This window comes from Ovis canadensis, chromosome 10 (genome assembly GCF_042477335.2).
Source record: "Ovis canadensis isolate MfBH-ARS-UI-01 breed Bighorn chromosome 10, ARS-UI_OviCan_v2, whole genome shotgun sequence".
In the NCBI taxonomy this organism is placed as follows: Eukaryota; Metazoa; Chordata; class Mammalia; order Artiodactyla; family Bovidae; genus Ovis; species Ovis canadensis.
Window position 1 is genome coordinate 99,929,479 of NC_091254.1, and position 20,872 is coordinate 99,950,350.

The window sequence follows — 20,872 nt, forward strand, 5'->3', positions numbered from 1 at the left end:
GCCAGTAGACCCACACCCCGCTCAGTCCCTCCTGTGACGCGAGGAGGAGGAGGGGAGTTTGAACACATAGATCTTCTCTGAACTTGGGTGTAAATTCCAGCTCGCTGGAGAAAGCGTATCTGGGTGTGCATGTCTTAGTCCTGCCTGGCAGCTCAGTGGAGCCACGGGAACCTGAGCACTTTCGAGAAGAGTTTCAGGGGAGGCTGTGTGTTGATTTCAGACTGGATTTTTGTTTTGCTTTTGACTTTTTAAAAACCTGAAGTGTTGCTGACTCAGCGCTGTGCCGGTCTCTGCAGCGGAGTCACAGTGACTCGGCGCAGCACGCCAGTTTCACGCACACGTTCTTGTATTTCATGTATGTATTCTTATAAACACACACACGTATGACATGTATGTTCTTAATGGGTTTTCGCTTGCGGTCTGCCCCAGGAGGTGGCCGTGGCTCCCCGTGCCCCACAGCAGCCGTTGTTGCTCATCCATCCCAAGTGTAAGAGTTTGCATCTGCCGACCGCCAGCTCCCAGGGCGTCCCTCTCCTCCCCCTCTGCAGCCTCGAGTCTGATCTGTGTGGATTTCAGGCTGGTTTTGATGCTCAGACTCAAACCTGTCCCAGGACACTCGCACTTGAGGAAAGCCACGCTGCTGGGGCTGAGTCCTGGGGTGAATCCCGTGACCCCGGTACCTGCTGAGCTTGGGGAAGGAGCGTGGGGTGGACTCGGGTGCTGATGAACCCACAGGGTGGATTCGGGAGAGCAAGGGAGCCCGGAAAGTGGGAGACGGGTGGACACTACTTGACGGCTGTTGGAGAGTGAATTCAGTGCGCGAGTTACTCAGAAACGCAGCATTCAGGTTCAGATAGCTTAGGCTTAACAGCAAGGATTCTGCAATTCAGCAACTTGGTCCCTCCTGGAAGTGGGCCCTCTGCATGAGGGAATCACACCCCGGCCCGGGCCTGGGGCTGGGACGGTGGGCGTCCTGTCCCCTTGGGTCTCCTGGCCCCCCTGCCCTTCGCCCCCTACTCAGGCCCATTTTTGCGCTGCACTTCCCTGGTTTCTCATGGGCGGGAACCTGGGGAGAAAGCATCCTGGTGGGGGCTCCTCCCGTGCGGTGGGCTTGTCGAATTCAGGCGCGCCTGGCACCTGGAGGAGGCAGCCTGCCGCCGAGGCCGAGGCCGAGGCCGAGGGCAGGGCCCTGGCCGGTCTGTCTGTGGAGTGCTGGGGGGCACGGCCTCCCCCGGGCCGCTCCGTCGGTCCCTGGAGGGGTCGGGGGTGTGGCCTCCCCCACGCCACCCGGGCCGTGGTCTCCCGCGGCCGCTCTGTCCCTGGAGGGCTTGGGGGCGCGGCCTCCCCCGGGCCGGGAGGGCGGAGTTTGCTTTTCACCTTCGCCCCTCTGGCTGGTTTGCTCCTGGACGTGGGAGGTGCTCAGTGTTTTGTCGGGAGGCTGCCTGTCCTGACACAGATAAGCGTGTGCGGAGCGGGTGTGGCGCTGCAGGGAGGGAGGCGGGGCTGGGAGATTGGCGGGCCGCCCAGCTGGCCGAGGAAGACCCCGTCGGTCTGGTGCCCGTGGGACCCGGGTCCTGCTCGCCCTCTCTGGGCGCCGCGTCCCCTAGACCCCTGTGCTGCCCACACGGCCCCACGCGGGGCTTCGTGCCCCCAGAGAGGGATTTCTGGATCTCCAAGTGTGGCCAAACCTCCCGAGCTAGTTCTGGGGAGAAGGGCCCGCAGCGTCCCTGCCCCGCTGCCCCCCCCCCCCCCCCCGCGGGGGAGAGCAGGTGACCGGGCGCCTGTAACACGAAGACGCCAGCAGTGACTCAGCAGAGGCGACGGCGCCCCGGGGCTCGGCTTGGGCTCTGAGCGCGCGCTCCAGATTCCAAGTTAAAAACAGTCTCAGTGGACTTTGTGTAAATAGTAAGCACATGCCAAACAGGGCACCTAGGAGGGGGGGCAGGTTACAGAATTCACCAAAAAGCTCATAGCCCGGAAAAGGTTGCTTTGAGGACACGGACACCTGCCTCAGGAATTGGAGCATTCAGAAAATGCTTCTGATAAGATGTTCTTCCTTGAAGGACACACACCACTGAGCTTATCTTGATTTTTACCAAAGGAAATATGTTTTCTTCATGTGTTATAGTAAAAACTTAATTTGTAATAATTATATGTGTAATGACTAACTACTGGAACAAAAGTCTGTGTTAGGACATTATACCCCCTTTTTTTTAAGAGGGAAAAGGACAGTATATCTTGGACTGAATTATAAAACCACTAAGTTTGAGAAAGGAAGTGAAGGGGTGTAGACAGAAAACGTGGATGGGAACCCCTTGTTCACATTAATACACAGAATGTAAGGGAGAGGTATTCTTGTTTTCTTAATTACTGTCATTATTCCGTGTTCTGTTTTGAACCTTATAAGTATCCGTGTGTTTTGTATATTACTTATTTCTTTACATAATTGTTTTCTTTATCGCTATGAAAATATCAGTCGCCCTTATATTTGAGTAAAGATTCTAAATGTGTCCATTCTGTGTATCCCACCTACTTTTTTAAACTGTTGAGAAATAGGCAGTAGAAACACTGCATTTCTCTTCATAGTATTTCATACTTGGATTGGATCAGATGCTGATTTGTACATGAGATTTGAAAGAAAATTTTATTAGAACTGGTAAGGATATACACGTATTGTTTCTTTGATGTGGATCGATAACATTTTATGAAAATTGTTTCCTCCACAAACGCTTGTTTCTTCATTAATTTAAGACAAGTTTGAGAGTCACCCCACACTTGGCACCTTGGTCCTTGAGCTCCCACTCGTGAGCCTGAAAGGACCTGGGTCTGCTGTGCCCTCCCGTCGTGGGATGGTCTCAGGGTCTGGAGTGGGTGTTCCCGGGCCTGGTCTCACCTTGTGATCCTCGGGGCTGGCTCACTCCTCCCTGCAGCCCCACCGCAGACCAGGGCCCGTGGGCTCAGGCCCGTTTTGGTCCTCCAGTGAGTGGGGCCCAGCCAGGATCAGGGGCTGCTGAGCAGGGAGCCTGGGGGCGTCTGGAGAAGCCCGGCCTGCGGGGCCCCGCCCTCGGCCGGGCATCGGGGCGCCGTCGCTCCCGTGCTCTGGGCCGCCGCTGTCGTGGGCCTCCCTGCTGGCCTCCGGAGCTCCAGCAGCGGTGGCGGAGTCGCTGGCGGTGCAGCCGTGCGCGTGGCGAAGGCGCGCCTTTCTGCTGCGGTTGTAGCTGTTTTGCACGGATGCACTTTTTTGAAGAACAAGCTTGTCGTTCACAGCGAATAACTCGCTTTCCCTTTTGTCTTCAGGCTGTTGAAAACCTCTGTTCCCACAAAGTGTCCCCAACACTCTACCAGCAGCTGCGCCAGGCCTGCGAAGGCCACGTCCAAGCACAGATCCTTCAGTTCAGAGAATATCCTTTCTTTTATTTAGGCGATTCCTATTCGTTACCTAAATATTATCCCTAACATTAAAACAAAAACTTTTAAAATTCTCTTTTATTTATGGAAACAAAACCTTGCATTTACATCATACAACCAACAAAACAGATTTTTTTGAAGTGGAATTTTTTTACCTTTAAACTTCTTTGCTGATCTGATTAAAGTGAGAGTGTCCGTTTGTTAAGACCAGTTTGAAGTATTTAGGAAATGTTCTGAAAAATATCTTAAAGTTTGAGTTCTGCTATTGTTTACTCTTGTTCTTAAAACTCTTGTTGGTTTTCTGTGGTTTGTAACCGGTTGCCACAAACTTGGCCACGTGAAGCAAGCCTTGCCTGTCCACTCGCAGTGTGCAGGCGGGGGCTCAGTGGCTTCCAGCTCAGGACCTCGCTGCCTGAAACCACCCTGGGCCTTTGCTGTTGGCAGCAGGCCGGCTTCCTCCTTCCGGGGCCTGACCCCGGCAGGGGAGGGAAGGGTACAGGGCGGGCGTGAAGGGGTGAGGCAGGTGCATCACAGTTCGTAGGGGCCTGTGGGGACTCAGAAACCACGCTTGTGGCTTCTGAGCTTCTGGAGTTTCAGTACTCTGAGTACTAAATAGCATGCGGTAGTCTGGTGAAGAGAGCTGAAATTAAGGGGTAAAAACTGCAGTAAATCAGCCTGTGTTTCTGAAGCTTTCCTTAGCAGGCCTCCACAGACTCACTAGACAGCGTGTTGTTTCTCAAGAAGATTAACACATGCTGGCAGGATCACTGCAGACAGATGGTGAGCTTGCCGACGGCCTCTGCGACGCTGGCGGCCCAGGCACCTCCTCCCTGTGCCGGCCTCGGTGCACGAGGAGGGCTGGGGGTCTGTCCTGTTCAGGGCCTTCAGACCACACACACAGGTAGCCCCGGGCCTCTGACTCCTGGTGAGCCTCTGGAGTTTTCCTTGATCTCAGTTTGTGCCTGAGAATCAAGCCCGAATCCCAGGGCTTCCTGGTACCTATGGACAGCCAGGCTTAGAGTTAGTGGCCGTGTTGATTCTAATTTGGCTTTATGTGTGTGAGTTTTCAGGGTGGCCTGGCTGAGAGTTAGGAGAGGGGGAGCAGAGGCAGGTCAGTAGCTCTTCCGATGGGGCGAGTGCTCTTGTTTCCTAACGGAGGTAAGTGGCAACAGCGAGAGAGTCTCTTCCAGGCCCAGCACCACGTGAGCGATAGAAACAGGCGAGTGTCCATCAGGAGGGTTCTGTGCTTGTGTGAGCAAAGCTCCTGGACAGTCTGGGGAGCTCCCTGAGAGGAGAGTCCTGGGCCCCCCCACCCCCGAGCCTGCAGAGCAGTTGAGGGCCGCGTGCCCACGTGCCAGGAAGGCGTGCTCAAGCCCAGGCTAAGGACATTGAGCCCGTCAGTGGGGAAGGAACTGAGGTCACGCGTGTCTCAGAGGCCGAGTGCTGCGAAGTCCTTCGTCAGATTTTCTGAATGAAGGAGGAAAAGCCAACACCAAGGGGAGCAAGTAGACTCGGGGCGTCGGTCCTGAGGGTTTTGGTGAGGCAGTCATGTGAGATGTGAGACGCGGCCGCTCAGCGGAGGCAGCCGTGTGAGATGTGAGACGCGGCCGCTCAGGGGAGGCAGCCGCGTGAGATGTGAGACGCTCGGGGGCCTGGGGTGGGCTGACCCGGCCCTCTGCCCCCAGATCATGATCCGGAGCATCTTCCTGTTCCTGGACCGCACGTACGTGCTGCAGAACTCCACGCTGCCCTCCATCTGGTGAGTGTCTGCGCTGCGGCTGCTGTGCGTGCCCGACCGTCTGTCTGTCCTGCGCACCCACCGGGCCCCTCGGTGGACCTCAGCCCGGGGCATCCATCTCTGAGGGGTGGCCGCCGAGGTGGTGGCTGGCAGTCCCATGTGGTCTCCTGCGGGAGATGGGGTCCCGGGACGGGCCTGGCAGGCTCAGAGTCTCCATCCCTCACTCTGCTCTGAGGGTGCCGAGCGCCAGGGCCCAGCTTCCCCCTGCTCTGCATGCGGGGCCTTTGGGGGGCCGTGTGAGCCGGGACCCGGCGCCCCTGTCACCTGGGTCCCTGCTTGCTGCCTCCTGGCCGCAGCCCGAGCAACTCAGCCTGTGTAGGAGCCTGCCCCGGCTCACCCGCAGCCCTCCTGGCCTCCATCCACATGGACAGTCACTCCTAATTCGGGTGCTGTGCCCGGGACACGCGGCTTGTGGGCGGTGGAGGGCGGAGGGGATGAGGGTGTGTCCTGCTGGCTGAGTGGGAGCTGCTGGAGCCCGAGCTGAGAGCTCAGCTTCCAGAAGAGGGTGCCTGCAGCCACGGGTGAACTTCTTCCTGAATCCTCAGGCAACGGGCTAAGGATGGGTGGCGGGCTCTGGTTTGCATCCTCATTCTGCGGTCCTGTGGCGCAGACAGATGCAGCGGCTGGAGCACGGGCTCGGTTGGGGGCGGGGGACACCGAGGACAGGAGGCCCTGGGGCCCCCGGCAGGGTGGGGGGACCCACTGACTCACGCAGGAAACAGGCTGCCTGGATGAGGGAAGAGGCACAAGGCGTGCCAGACTGTCAGGAGGAAAATTAGAAAAAGGTCGACTTGTGCACTAGCAAGTTAGCAAGCAGGTGTGTCTGGAGCTTCACCCAAAATCTGTGACGGGTGAACCCGACGCGTCTCGTTTTTCTGCTGTGCAGGGACATGGGGCTAGAGCTGTTCAGAAACCACATCATCAGCGACAAAACGGTCCAGACGAAAACCATCGACGGCATCCTGCTGCTGATTGAGCGGGAGCGGAGCGGCGAGGCGGTGGACCGGAGCCTGCTGCGGAGCCTGCTGGGCATGCTGTCTGACCTCCAGGTGGGCCCGACCGCCCGAGGACAGGGTCAGACCTCGCTGGAGACCACACCGTTCAGGCGTTGGCTAAAAATGAGGGAGTGTTGTCCCTCTGCACTCGGGGCGAGAAGGGAGCTGCCCCCAAGCAGGGGCGTGGCAGTGCAGCCGGCCGCCCTCGCCGAGGGGTCAGCCTTCAGGATGAGCGGCTTCTTTGCTGTAATTGGCCAGTAACTCTGCTCATTTTTTAGGTATATAAAGACTCATTTGAACTGAAATTTTTGGAAGAAACGAATTGTTTATATGCTGCAGAAGGCCAAAGGTTAATGCAAGAAAGAGAGGTGAGTCGCCGAGAGGTTTCTGAAGTGCCTTACTTGGTTTTCATAGAAGTGTATCCAAGTGTGATTTCTAAGCATCTGTCTTTTCACACAGGCAGACATTCTCCTCAAAATCTTCTGAAAGCTACAATCTAGTTTCAGTTCTCAGTAATGAGATTCTTTCTTAGTATCTTGAGAGTTTAATTTCCCCCTATTTTAGAAACTTTTCCCCCCATTAAAAAAACCAGAAAAGCAGTTTCTGGTTTACATAAAGGAGCTCAAGCTGAAACAATATGATAAAAGATAATTTTGTGTGTGTGTGTGTGTGTGTGTGTTGGGGGGAGGGGTGCCTGTGCTGAGCCGTTTGTGGGATCTTAGTTCCCAGACCAGGGTTTGAACCGTGCCCCCTGCCATGGGAGCGTGAGGTCCTAACCACTGGGCTGCCAGGGAGTTCTCTAAAGATAACGCTTAAATATGAAAGATAGACCCGATATGCTAAACATTTTCACCTGTGTGAGACACTGAAAAAAAAGACCCTAAAAGCCATGGGGGAATGCCAGGTGACGGTAATCAAACCCCAAAACCTCTCTAGCTGGTTTCTCCAGCCTTAGAGCCCAGCCCAGAAGGAAGCCCTGGGGCCAGCATTGGAGGGCAGCCTGGGCACCACCCCGGGCCAGGGCCTCGGGCCCCGGCTGTGCAGGCAGGGGGCAGCACGGGCGCCCTTCACCCCCGGAAACTCGGAGTGTGGTTTGCGATCTCCTGCAGCCTCCTGGGGCCCCTGGGGGAAGCGTGTGACGGGTGCCCGCTGGCCGCACTGTGTGGACGGGGCGCCGCGCCCCTTCCCCGCTCCGTCAGCCGGTGCTCCGGTTTGGCTTGCGTGCAGTTCTGCTTTTTCTTCCACTAAAGCAGCGTTTGAACTTCTTGGGTCACGTGAAGAATGTGTTTTGTTGCTGAAGTGTTTCAATGTTCTTTCTGGAAGGTTCCAGAGTACCTTGACCACGTGAGTAAGCGCTTGGAGGAGGAGGCGGACCGCGTGATCACATACCTAGATCACAGCACACAGTGAGTGCCGCTCCGGGCTCCGTCTGGGGGCCTCCGGGGGACGATGTCCCCTCCACTCCCCGACGCACGGCGTCTCACAGACTCACTCGCTGCTCTCTGGCCCTGGACGTGGCTTTGGTCCTCGAGCAGTTTGCTTATCACTCGTGACTGTTCAGCAGTCGTGAGTCGCACTGACCGAGTGGCCTGTCTTGAGATCCTGTCCAAAGGAGTGATTTGAACAGATACTTGGTGTCTTTTTGCCATTTTTAATTTATGTTAGGAATCTGTCATTTATGAAACGTTGATGGGGCGTCACTGAACGTAGGCAGTTTTGCTGTGAACTTTGGCTGGACGTCTGAGGTACCGATGTCGCCGGAACTATTTTGCTACTAATGCAAGCCCCATTATTTTCTCATTTCATCTGATTTTTTTCTCTGAATCGATGAGTATCTAGGGAGAAGTTCAAGGGAAAGTTTTTTGAGTGTCTGTGTCAGGCATGTAACGTTTATTCAAGTGAGGAAGGTCAGAGCAGCAACGTGGGAGATGGAAAAGAGATGTTTCTAAGAGGAAAAGTGCTCAACTGCGGGTTGTGGTGGCCTGGAGGGGGGAGGGGGGTAGAGGTGACAGGCAGGAACAGTGTGGCAGCCCGACAGGACACAGGGCTGGAGCAGAGGCAGGCTGCCCCAGACGAGGAGCTGGAGGCGCCGTGGGACCGCGGGGGCTGGGGTGCAGCGAGGCAGAGGACTGTGTGGTGGGACGCCCCAGCCAGCAGCCCCTGGTGCTAGGCCCGGCGGCTGCTCCTTCAGCCCTCGTGCGGGTGCGGCATGCGAGCCCCACCGCACCCCGTCTCCGAGAAGTGACTGCAGGCTAAGCAGAGGGCTTGTGGAGAGGGGGCGCTCCCTGGGCTAGGGTTTTGAGGGGCGCTGAGGTGGCTTCTGCAGTGTCAGATGACTCAGAGGCCACAGGGCGAAAGGTGACTTTCAGAGAAAGCAGGTGCAGGAGGCCAGTAAATGAGTCCCGGGCTGCACGCCCCCTCCCCAGCTCTTGGCGCCTGGAGCCCAGGTGGCTGCCGGCCTCTGTCCGTGTGGGGCTGCCGTGCGGGCCACGTGAGGTGGTGCAGGGAGCAGTCCCTCGAGTGGGCCCGAGCTTAGCGACTCCTAGGAGTGCAGCAGGGCTCTGGTCTCCGAGGACAGGGCTCAGCGAGCAGGGGCCTGGGCCCCGGAAGGGCGCCGTGTCCCCTCGTGCAGGGGCAGCCCCACACGCCCGTCTCCAGGGCGTCTGGCTCTGTGCTGCGTGTGACACTCCCAGCCTCTGTGAGGAGTCGGGCTTTGATGTGTGATCCTGGGAGGACGCAGGTGGAAGAGCAGAGGGGCAGCTGGGGTGGCGGGGGGGGTCTGTGGGACCCAGTGGGGCGGGACTGGGGGCAGCGGTCCTGGAGGCCCGGGGACTGGAGCTCAGTGGGTTGGAGCGCGAGGGCCCCGTCCGCTGCCGCCCTTCTCGCTGGACTCGGTGGCCCGAGGCCGGGTGAGCGCTGGGTGGGCCCGTCCCTCCTGGTTGATGGGCTCCTTGTGCCCCGCCCCCCCCCCAGGAAACCGCTGATCGCCTGTGTGGAGAAGCAGCTCTTGGGAGAGCATCTAACAGCAATTCTGCAGAAAGGTAGGCTTCCCGCCTCTCGTGCCTGCTCTGACCGCCTGTCCTGCATTCAGTGAGAGGGCTGGAGCAGCCGTGACAGCCTCAGTCACCATGATCGTCGCAGGTGGTGGCCCTCAGCCTGGGGGGGGGCTGGGTTACCAGTTGTGTTGAGGGGGTGGGCAGGGAGCATGGAAGGTTCGGGCTAAAGTCACAGGAGTCCTGTCAGGGCTGAAAGACACCAGCCCCTGGCGGGCAGACAGCCTTGCTGTGCTCAGGCCTGGGCTGACCACCAGCGTGGACGCGTGGCGGCCAGCCGACTGGCCCCGAGGGCTGCCTCCTGCCTGCGCGGGGGTCCCGGGGAGTGAGCAGACCTGGCCACCCCCGTCCACCTGCCGCCCGAGCTAGCACTGCCGTGTGATCTCAGGGCTGGACCACCTGCTGGACGAGAACCGCGTGCCGGACCTCACGCAGATGTACCAGCTGTTCAGCCGCGTGCGGGGCGGCCAGCAGGCGCTGCTACGGCACTGGAGCGAGTACATCAAGGTGCGTGGGGCGCGGCGCGCGGGACGCGGCGCGCGGGGCCCCAGAGCTGCCTCCCCTCCTGCAGGCTCAGGCGGGCCGGGCTAGACCTGCCTATCGCCTTCTGGGTCCGGTGAGCACACAGTCTTGGGGATAAATAGCATCCAGGTGTGAATGCTTTAAAAGCTGCTGTTTGGCCGTTTGTTGTCTGCATAAGTACTAGCGGAGACTAGCGGAGTTCTATAGCTATGATTTTCAAAAAGTTGCCTTTGGGAATCTACTGTTGAAACATGATTTCATGCTTGGCTCGGTGGGAACTTACACAGTTTGGTGTGTCTGGGTAGGGTGTATGCGGCTTTGTTTCCCGGAAACCCAGGATTTATTTGTGTTTCGGTTACAAAAAGGCAACAGGAGTGGTCTCTGTGGCGCTGGGCTTGGGTGCTGCACCCCCGGCGAGGTGTAGGTGAGCGTGTGGTCCGTCTGGACGAGCAGGCGTGAGCTGCGTCAGGGCCGGGGTCCTGGTTGTGCTGCTGCTCGGCTGGGGCCCGTGTGTCAGCGCCGGGGACCAGGCTGGGCGCATGAGGCACACGGTCACTCTTCTTGCTGCACGCGGGCCTGTAACCATCAGGAGGAAGATTCAGCTCAGTGAGAAAGATGACGGGAACAGTCAGGCCTGCGCGTGGAAGGCTCGTACACGCACACGCACCCCCAGGGTCTTGTGCCGCCGCATTGAGCCGAGAGGCATGCGCGACTCAGGCCTGGTCAGCACTGGGCTTTATGCCAGGAAAGGCTGTGGGGGTCGAGGGTTCTGCCGCCCGGGGTTCTGAAAGAACGGGCCCAGGTCCTGACACAGGAGGGCAGCTTTCCAGCGTCCAGCCTGGACAGGAGACGTTGGATTGTGAGCTTGTCCCGGGTGTCCACTGAGGATGAGCCGTGACGCTGCCCCCCACCCCTGCAGGCCGCGCCAGGCCCCTCTCCTGAAGCCTCTCGGCCGCTTCACCTGAGCCTTCCCGCCAGTGGTCTGCCCCGATGTGCACCTCTGACGTGGAGCTCCTCGTGTGTCGTGTGTAGTCAGATAGCCAACTGGTATTGTCATACAGACTTCTAGTCATGTTTAAATAGCATTTCTTAAATAAAAATGCAGGCTAAAAACCAGAGTCTAAACCACAGTTGAACGTGAAAGAGAAAGAACTATTGTTAGGAAGTCCAAATAGGTGTAGAAGGTTAAGAGGATTAATTTCTGTTTGAGGGATTTATAAGTAAAAGTTCTTCCAGAAGCAGAATTGTAACCCTACAGGTTAGTTGCGTGCCCACTCAGTTTTTAGAACGTGGACTAAATCTGTGAAGCTTCTGGAGGGACTCAGCACCTAGTACTGGGAGTGATTAAGCTGTTCAGCCATCACGGTCGCTTGGTAGCGGGAGAGGAACTGCGGCGTTGGAGCCCTGTGGCTGAGCTGGTGTGTTTTGCAGACTTTTGGGACAACGATCGTCATCAATCCAGAGAAAGACAAAGACATGGTTCAGGACCTGCTGGACTTCAAGGACCGAGTGGACCACGTGATCGACGTGTGCTTCCAGCGGAGCGAGAAGTTCATCAACCTGATGAAAGAGTCCTTCGAGACATTCATCAACAAGCGGCCCAACAAGCCCGCGGAGCTGATCGGTAGGGAGCAGGCTCACGCACAGGCTTCCCCTGGAGCACGCGCCGCACGGGGAGGGTGGGCGGGCCTGAGAGGGCCGCCTTTCCGGAAGCCACAGACACCAGCGTGCGCTTCTGTGTGCTGAATCCATATGTGAGCACGTGGTGTTTCCATTGGGAGCGTGTGGTGATGGTTTTGTGACAAGATGGAGCCTGACGTCTCAGGAGCAGGATGAGACCAGCAGATTTCTCCTCGCCTGCACGGCCCCGGCCCCAGAGCTCTTCCTGCCCAGAAGCTGGCCTGGGTTTGTCGTGTAGGAATGTTAGGAGGGTGACTGTTGGCCTCTCGACAGCGCCTGACAGGAGATGGCTGTTCAGGCTCGACCTTGTATCCCCCAGTCAGTGTTAAATGTGGTGCGATTGATTGGCACTCTTTCAAATGATCCCTTTGTATACTTATTTCCTGATAACATCAAAATATACCAGGATTCATGGAGTCTCATCAGTGAGGCAGTTTTTTTGGAATTGTCCAGAGGCAGTGGGCAGGGAGGTGTGAGGCCGTGGCATAGGGCTGAGCTCCGGTGTGGGCTGGTGAAGGCGCCTGGTGGGAAAGTGGAGGTTACAAGTGTGTACATTTGTGACGCTCAGAATCAAGAGCAATGAGGGGAGGGGCTAAGATGAGCCAGCGGAAGGAGACGTTCAAATGCACCTGTTTGATTTGGCCTTTGTGCCACTTTATAGACTGTGGTTTCTCTAAAGACACATTCGGACTCTGGGGAGCTCGGGTTCTCCCTTCCTTTGGGCAGGTCGAGGCAGCCTGTGCGACTCGAAAGCAGGAGGGCAGGCGGACCCACTCTGTCCCTGAGGGGTCGGCCCTGAGGGGAGTGCTTCCGCGTAAGGAAGCCTTGCCCGCACGTCTCCGCAAATCCTGCTGGTGGGCTGCTCCGGCTTCTGGAGCGGTCGTGTGCCAGGAAGCTCCAGTGTGGGACCGCGGGGTGTGTTCTCGGAGCCTGGAAAGCACAGATCTTAGAACATCAGGTGTTTGCCTTTTTGTTACAAAATAACATGTCAGTTTGGGAAGGTTCCAAGTGTTTTTTCTTGGAGAAATTAAAGACCTTCCTTTTTGTATTTAGAATATGTATCGTATTGTGGAGTGAATGCTTATTTTTCAAATGATATCCTCTCCTACAGCAAAGCACGTAGACTCAAAGCTCAGAGCAGGGAACAAGGAGGCGACAGACGAGGAGCTGGAGAGGATGCTGGACAAAGTCATGATCCTGTTCCGGTTCATCCACGGTGAGCTGGGCCCCCGGCGCGTCCGCGGCATGGGACCGCGGTGGCAGCCGCTGTGCGCGCAGCAAGGGGGTTTGTGGGGATTCAGCGGGAAGAGCTGGCTGGCACACGCGCGTGGTCGCCTCTTGGGCCGAGTCAGACGCTGAGGTGAACATTTTGACGGCAACTGTTAAATGTCTCACATGGTTCTTGCTTATAAATAGGTAAAGACGTGTTTGAAGCTTTTTACAAAAAAGATCTAGCAAAAAGACTCCTGGTTGGAAAAAGTGCCTCCGTCGACGCTGAGAAATCCATGCTGTCGAAGCTGAAGCACGGTAAGCGCCGGGGGTGGGGGTGAGCGCCCCACTCAGGGCCTCCCTGATGCTCACCCGCCGTCCGCTTTGTGCAGAGTGCGGGGCCGCATTCACCAGCAAGCTGGAGGGCATGTTCAAGGACATGGAGCTCTCCAAGGACATCATGGTTCATTTCAAGCAGGCAAGTTGTGTTCAAGTGAAACAGCTCTTTTAAAAACACGCTATTTCAGATTCTGTGAAATGATTTTGCACGTAAGTATGTGATCTGTGTAAAATCCTCGTCTTTAAAAATCACGCTGTTGATGCTCCACGTACTCAGAACACTTCAAAATGAAAAAGAAACATAACCCCCCGGGATTCCCTGTTGGTGCAGTGGTTAGGACCCCAGGTTTCCACTACCGAGGGCCTAGATTCAGTCCTCAGTCTGGGAACTAGGGTTCTGCCAGTTGTGTGACGCAGTTGGAAAAAAAGAAAAGAAAAATAATTCCTAAAAGTGCACTTGAAACTCTGGCTTAAATGAGTTTAATGACCCATATCTGGGACAAAAGTAAAGAAAGACGTTCCCAGTGGCGTTTGACCAGGGTGTGTGGCCTCAGTGGGCTATGTTCCAGGGGCTCGAACAAATGAAACGCAAGGTGAGCTGTAGCTGGGAAATGGGGTCATCGGTTTCTGGAGGTCAGTTCTGGGCGCTGCTCTAAAGTGGCCGTCTGTCCCGGCTTCCTGTCTGTGCAGTACATGCAGAACCAGAGTGACCCGGGCTCCATAGACCTGACCGTGAACATCCTGACCATGGGCTACTGGCCGACGTACACGCCCGTGGAGGTGCACCTGACTCCAGAGGTGAGCGCGCTCGGGAGCCAGACCCTGCTGCCACGCGCTCCTGCTCCAGGCCCCACGCACCGCGGGGAGCATGGCAGCCACGCTCGCTGAGCCCTGACCATCCGCGTCTTCTCGGAGCAGCGTTCACAGCGGGCGCTCCTGGTCTGTCTCTGCCGGCTGCCTGTCACGGAGGCGCTGGTTTAAAAAGCTCCTGTGTGGGAGCCTCGAGCTTCCTTGGCTGGCTGATGCTCCCACCCGACATACCAGAGCCAGGGCCTGAGAGGGCAGGGACGGCGTTGTGTGGCTGAGACGGGCCCTGTGAGGGGGATGGGGTGTGCCTGCCGGCGTGGGCCCAGGGCCTCCGGGGCGACAGCTAGGCCCAGGGCCTGGCGCCCGGGCAGACGTGCTGCTGCCCGGACCCACCCTTCCTGTTCGCAGGGCAGAGTCTCCTGGAGTCCCCCGTTTCTGGCCCCAGGCAGTCTCTGTCGCGTCCTCTCCTCCTTTTCCTCTTGCCTGTACCCCGAACGCACATGTTCCCTGGAAGCCCCAGCTCCGTCCCTCTCAGCCTCCAGCCTGTGTCTCCAATCCCCCCCACCCCGGGTCTGTCACGGCTGTCCCAGACTCAGCGCCCCTTCCCACATCTCCCCACGCGATGGGACGGCTCTGCACCCCTCCCCACACTCCGCCTGGCGCGCTCACGCTCCCAGGGCGGGTGTGACCCTGCAAGCTGACACTCTTTCCTGGAAAACCTCCACGCCCCGTCTGTGCCTGCTGGTTGACACTCGTCTCCCCCCTCCCCCTGGGGCGTGCGTGCACACGCGTGCCGGCGCTGCAGGACTGGCCGGGCGTGGAGGGATGGCAGGGACAGGCCAGAGTCCCAGGGCCTCCCCTGGGAGAGGAGGAGTGCAGCGAGGGTCGTCCCAGCTTACGTAGCCGGGCAAGAGCACGGGCTCTGACCAGGCGGACCACCGGCGCTCCTGGGCTCAGAGGCTGCAGGGGGCCGAGGAAGCCTGCGGGGCTCGGGAGCGGGGGCAGGCCCCACCGCCCCTGGCAGGAGCTGTTGGAATGGTGGCAGCACGGGGCTGCGCGCAGGTGGGCCGCCGTCAGGACACGGAGCAGGCCGCATTCGGCCCAGCAGTGGCTTAGGAACTCCGACGCTGAGCCGCTGGCAGTGTCAGAGTGAGCGTGCGCAGCACAGTCACGCTCGCCCTCCTCCGCTGACAGATGATCAAGCTGCAGGAGGTGTTCAAGACGTTCTATCTGGGCAAGCACAGCGGCCGGAAGCTGCAGTGGCAGACGACGCTGGGCCACGCGGTGCTGAAGGCCGAGTTCAAGGAGGCAAGTCCTGCGCCTGCCGCTTTGCTTGTTTTTGAAGCACGTTTATGAAAAGAATGTTTTTAAGTTGCCGTTAGACTTTGGTAGCTAAGAAAGAAAGGAAGGGATTATTCAATATAACTCAACACGGGCTTTTCGAAGTCAGTAAAATGCAGTGGTCGAAGGGCTAATGTTTTAATCAATAAAATTAATGATGTATTCTCACCTGATGTCTAGTTAGGAGTGTCTCAGCACACCCGCACACAGGCCCCTCAGGGCGTCTCCTCTCCTGCTGACTAGTCAGTACCGTCTCCACCTCCCCTCTGCTGACTAGTCAGCACCGTCTCGGCACACCCGCACACAGGCTCGCCCAGTGTCCGCGGGCTGGCAGACCCACTTGTGTGGCTCCTGCTCTTTCAGGGGAAGAAGGAGTTCCAGGTGTCCCTGTTCCAGACGCTGGTGCTGCTCATGTTCAACGAAGGGGACGGCTTCAGCTTCGAGGACATCAGGCTGGCCACGGGCATCGAGGACAGTGAGCTGCGGAGGACGCTGCAGTCCCTGGCCTGCGGCAAAGCACGCGTCCTCCTCAAGAGCCCCAAAGGGAAGGAAGTGGAGGACGGAGACAAGTTCCTGTTCAATGCAGAGTTCAAGCACAAGCTCTTTCGCATCAAGATCAACCAGATTCAGATGAAGGAAACAGTATGTATCCGCTTCCTCCGCTTTCCCCGCTCACGGGACCGTAGGTCTATAGGAACTTCTCGACGCTCATTACACATTCGTGTCTGTGAGATGCTTTAGCGGAGCTGTTACTACTTTTATACTCGAGAGTGAAATTCAGAAGGGCACGCGTCTAACAGTTAACTTCCTGTGTACACAAACATGTCCTATTGAGGTCTTTGTAGCCCACCTTCTGTCCACGTAGGGAGCACCTCATTCCAAACCTGGTGACCTGTCCTAACAGCTGTGCCCACCCCCCGCCATTGTCTCAGCCTCGCTGCTGGGCTCCATGTTCAGGCTGAGTGTCTGTGCCTTTGATCAGGCTCCCTAGGGCCACGGGTCCAGGACGGCTCCAGGCCACTGTCCTCAAGCACCCTGCCGCAGGCGCCCTTGCCCCTCAGGGCTGTAGTCCAGCAGACGGGCACTGTGGCCTCGTCAGGAAGCCGCTCCGTCCAGAGGGAGTGCCAGCTCTGACTGCACGGGCCTCACAGCTGCTCCCACAGCTGCAGGCGGCCAGGGGTGCTGCCCCCCGGGTGCTCCGTGCTGCCCAGTGAGGAGGACGTTCAGAGCACATGGAGCGAAGCGTTCTTCGTGTCTTATTTTTGGGCGCTGTTTGGGCTGGTGTGGAGATTCTGTGGGTGACTTGAGACGCCTGTCACGGGGTGCCCTCAGCCTTGCTCCAGCTTCCTCACGACTGAGCTACGCGGAAGGCCGAGGGGGTGGTGGGTGCTCGGGCCATCCTTCCTCGGCGGCCTGCCTGTCACCTCCGTGCTCCACAGCTGGGCTCTCCTGGAGTTGGCAGCTTTTTCCTCCGCTGCACACGTGTAAACTTTTCTTCTTGGGATCGTGCCCTGTGGCGTTTACACACACAGTTTTTAAGCTAGGCCCCTTCCCAGGTCAGGACTTGGATTTTACATGTGCAGAGTAGCACGTTGTGTGACTTGAACCCAAGAGCGTGGAGCCCCTGCACAGAGCCTGGCGGTGCCTCAGGCCTGGCCTCTTCGGCTGCGGTGCCCTGCCCAGCTGCACTCACGCTCTCGGCTCCTGGCTTGGCTGTCTCGAGTCTCAGCTCCTCACTCTGGACTCGCCGGGTCAGAGGACATGAGCTTTGCTGACATGAGCGCGCGCCAGACTCAGCGCTTCCCCGGTCCTGCCCCTGCTCTTCCGTGGGTCACTGCTGGCGCTTTCTCGTCCTTTTAAGTAGCTGCTCGGTCTCGAGTCCCTGGCACGTTGCAACATCCCACCCCTGACTCGTAGGGAGTGCCCTGTCACGTCGCGGGGCCTGGTGGCGGGCGGCTCTGTCGCTCCAAGAGGGTCCTTCCCACGTGAGTAGGTTCTGTTCCTCTGCAGTTTCTGACCTGAGGGTCAGCTTAAGGAAGACCTTCCTCTGACCCACAGTTTAAAGAGCATTTTCTGCTGCTGCTCCAGTAGTCTGTATGTTCCAGCTTTCCCCTGAAACATTTCTCTGAGCAGCTAGAAGTTATCTTAGCATCAAGAAAGCACTCCAGCCACCCTCCCTGTTTTAAAATGTGAGTGGGCTCTCTCACAACCCACTAAGCTGTCACTTTTGTTAGAAATCCGGGTCACGTGTTCCCGGGCAGTGTCTCGTTCCTGTTTTTAAGTTCTGTTTCAAAGCCAGCACCCAAAGCATTTTAATTGGTGTCACGATTCCTGTAAATTCACTGATGTTGTTGCTGAAGTTCAGTGGTTTCACTGGACAAAGCCGCAGAACAGAACAGGGGCCCCTGCAGTCTGGCCTGCCTTCCGCCCGGAGCTCAGCAGCCCCCACAGAGGCGGCGCCGGCGCTGACCGGCGGCGGGCCCTCTCCCGCAGGTGGAGGAGCAGGTCAGCACCACGGAGCGCGTGTTCCAGGACCGGCAGTACCAGATCGACGCTGCCATCGTCAGGGTCATGAAGATGAGGAAGACGCTAGGCCACAACCTGCTCGTCTCCGAGCTGTACAACCAGCTCAAGTTCCCAGTCAAGGTAGGCGGGCGTCAGCTTGTCCAGTCGCTGCGGTTGCACACCCTTGGCCCTCTGGAGTCGGCCGTCTGTCCTGCACTGCCGCTGGCCACTAGCCGCAGGGACCTCCCTCTGCGTGCGGAGAGAGAGCAGCGCCCTCCCCTCTGCCCGCCGAGGCCCCGGCCCAGGCGCTCTGCCTCGGGAGTGTCCCCAGTGCCAGTGTCTGAGGGCTCCCGGCGGGCGTCCGGGAGGTTCTCTGTGACTGTGGTGTCAGGCTCAGGTGAATGGGCGCTGGACGGGCCGGCGGGGCGTGTGTTCCCCCAGGTTCCGCAGGCCCAGGGCGAGTGGGAGGGGCTGGGGCCCCCTGCCCAGGAGACCCGGACGTTCTGCAGAGGCTGCAGGGCGAGGCCTGCAGCTGTCGGGGCAGAGCACTGCACCCTGAGGGCTGGGCCTCCCCTTCTCGCAGGGGGACAGCGTGCACCAGGGTGAGTGTGGTGTCCCCCAGTGATGAGAGCGCAGTGTGGGGTGCAGTCTCCTCACAGGATGCTCTGCAGGCTGAGGGGCCCCACAACTGCCTACTCGGGAGACACTGGCTCGCGCACGGTGTTGGCGTTGTCTTTGGAGCAGGGAGCTTTGTCTGAGTCATCCTGTCATGAGCTTCTGGTCCTGCCCAGATGTGTGTAGACATGTACCCTTACCCACTCGCTCAAGGTGATGAGCTGGACGCCCTGTGGTTGGGGCCTCTGTTCTTCTTTTCCAGCCTGGAGATCTGAAGAAGCGGATCGAGTCTCTCATAGACAGGGACTACATGGAGAGGGACAAGGACAGCCCAAACCAGTACCACTACGTGGCCTGAGGCCCGCCCGTGCCCGTGCCACACAGGACGCCCCTTCAGGGAGAGCCCGCTCTGCTGCTCCCAGGCCCCGGGGCCCAAGCCGCGCGGCCGCTCGGGGATGCTCGGAGAGGGCGGTCCTTGGGCCGCTCTCTGGGCTCCGGGGCTCGCAGGTGGCTGTGTCTTCCCCCCAGTGCTTCCTCGTGCTCCTTGAGGCGCCTGAGGCTCCCCAGGGCTCCGCAGAGGGGCTGAGGTGGGGCGGGCGGGCAGGCAGTCTTCTTTGTAAGCAGCGTGCTTGTGCCAGAAGCCGATGTCCTGTGTGCGCGTGTGTGCAGGCGTGAGACCCTCCGCGCTGCTTTCCGTCGCTGCAGGGCCACTGCGCGCTCCCGACACAAGCTCTTAGGCGCAGAGCAGGAGCCCCTGACGGGTGACCGGAGGGAGAGCCTGAGGTGTCACAGCTGGTGAACTCCGCAGCCCGCATAGTAGCTTCTGTTTGTTCCTGGGCACCAAGTTTTAGCCTCTGAGGCCTGGTTTCTGGACGAGGCTCCTCGCGAGGCCTCCGCTTCGTGGAGAGGAGGTCGCTCTGGCGTGTGTGGCGCCGCGAGCCCGTCCCTGTCTCCGTTCCCGTTTCTGCTGCGCTGCTTGCGAGCTTTCCCTCGGAGGTTTAGCGGGAGCGCTGTGTGTGTGCCGCCCTAAGGCTGCTCCTGGCAGCCCCTGTCCTCGGCCTGGGGGCGACTGCTGTTTTCTTTTTTCTAACCGCGTGTTTGTACGATGGCGACAGTCCAATCTGGTTCTGTGTTTGCGGCCTTGGGCGGCGGCTGTCTTCCGTGTGACCGCGTCAGCGCCTTGAGGAGACCGACGCGGCGCAGAGGTGGCCCCGTGGGCCCTGCCGTCACGCGCGTGCCTAGGGGAGCCACGCCGCGGACGCTGGTTCGTGTGGGAACCACAACAAAGATACTTTTGTGAGAACATTTAAAAGTACTTTATATTTTACATAATAGCATGTTTCGTTTTGATTAAAAGCTACCAAAGGAATTTTGATCATGGTGTAAGTGTTGAAAGCAATATTTTCTGGAATATACCAAGTTTATATAATTTGATTTTTGTGCTAAATTATTAAAAGATTCTCCCTTTTTGAAACATGCGTGTTTAAAATGTGACATCTCATGGGTTTCTAGGTGAAAACCCTCACTCTTTCGTGTCCTCTTTCCCTCTTTGTAAATTTTCAGTTGTGAGGTCATCACACATGGTCCGTCAGAGACCAGTAGCTTCTGCTTCTTAGACTTTTAAGTTTGATGTCTCTCAATTGTTGATACTGTAATTTAATGTAGACTTACTCTGAATAAAAGTAGTTTCAGTTGGCCTTAAAATCACATTAATAAAGCTGTGGTATGCACCCGACATGTTGCTCCCCGCCCCTCAGCCCCTGAAGCCCCTCCAGGACAGTCACGTGGTGTCCGGCACCTCCGCCTGAGCTCAGTCTCACCCACGCGGCACCCCGCGCCTGGTCCTGTCTTACTGTACTTAAAGGCCAGTGAGGTGACGCACATGGGAGGAAACGACTGAGAAGGGCAAGGCAGGCAGAAAACCCCCTGGACTCGAAGGAAGGTGTCCCCTCTAAAACAGACATGGTGGGACGTCCCAGTGGGGGCCAGAGGCTGAGACTCCCAAAGCAGGGGGCCGGTTCAGTCCCTGCTCAGAACCAGAGCGTGCATGCCGCAGCAGAGCTCACATGCCGAAACGGGGACCCCAGGCAGCCAAATAATGCTTTTTACAAAAGACAGCCCCTTTAAAAAGACACAGTGATTCCCAAGTTACAGCAGGAGAGAAACTGGATAGGGAATAAGAAAATCCGAGGTGCGTCTTATTTGGAGTGGAAAAAAGCCTAATGACTTATAAGATTCCTCTTTTAAAAAACAAAGGTAAATGGCATTCTTAAAAATCTACACGGGGAAAAGCTTTTGAGTAAAACCTGGCAAATCTGAGAGTAAAAATAAGGCCGTGCTGAATATTTCCGTGTGCACAGAACTACAAGCCAGCCTGGTGTGATGGTGAACCAGGAGGGGCTGGGAGGTGGGCGCTCCTGGAGGGCGCAGGGCACGCAGGGGCTGGTCTGGAGCGGGAGCTGAAATGGGGTCAGAGCTGGAGGCCGGGCCGGACGGGTCGGGAGGAGGACCACCGGGTGACGGTGCTGCCCCTGGACCCCGGTGCTTGGCCCGCAGCCCCAGGGTGATGGTCCCTCTGGGAAACCAACCAGCTCAGTGTT

At 58.0% G+C, this 20,872-nt stretch overlaps 1 protein-coding gene across 1 annotated transcript in view; it reads left to right on the forward strand.

Moving 5' to 3' along the window:
- Nucleotides 1–19,976, forward strand: part of CUL4A (cullin 4A) — a 25,371-nt gene extending 5,395 nt beyond the window's left edge. The window contains exons 3-19 of the mRNA XM_069602056.1: nucleotides 3,298–3,401; nucleotides 4,119–4,188; nucleotides 5,094–5,167; nucleotides 6,093–6,255; nucleotides 6,480–6,569; nucleotides 7,525–7,607; nucleotides 9,175–9,242; nucleotides 9,643–9,761; nucleotides 11,208–11,400; nucleotides 12,568–12,672; nucleotides 12,873–12,983; nucleotides 13,058–13,143; nucleotides 13,695–13,802; nucleotides 15,006–15,119; nucleotides 15,516–15,794; nucleotides 17,646–17,798; nucleotides 18,535–19,976. Of these exons, the coding sequence (XP_069458157.1) occupies nucleotides 3,298–3,401; nucleotides 4,119–4,188; nucleotides 5,094–5,167; nucleotides 6,093–6,255; nucleotides 6,480–6,569; nucleotides 7,525–7,607; nucleotides 9,175–9,242; nucleotides 9,643–9,761; nucleotides 11,208–11,400; nucleotides 12,568–12,672; nucleotides 12,873–12,983; nucleotides 13,058–13,143; nucleotides 13,695–13,802; nucleotides 15,006–15,119; nucleotides 15,516–15,794; nucleotides 17,646–17,798; nucleotides 18,535–18,630 (2,016 nt within the window). The 3' untranslated portion in view covers nucleotides 18,631–19,976. The remainder of the gene's footprint in view (nucleotides 1–3,297; nucleotides 3,402–4,118; nucleotides 4,189–5,093; nucleotides 5,168–6,092; nucleotides 6,256–6,479; nucleotides 6,570–7,524; nucleotides 7,608–9,174; nucleotides 9,243–9,642; nucleotides 9,762–11,207; nucleotides 11,401–12,567; nucleotides 12,673–12,872; nucleotides 12,984–13,057; nucleotides 13,144–13,694; nucleotides 13,803–15,005; nucleotides 15,120–15,515; nucleotides 15,795–17,645; nucleotides 17,799–18,534) is intronic.
- The last annotated feature ends 896 nt before the right edge of the window (nucleotides 19,977–20,872 follow it).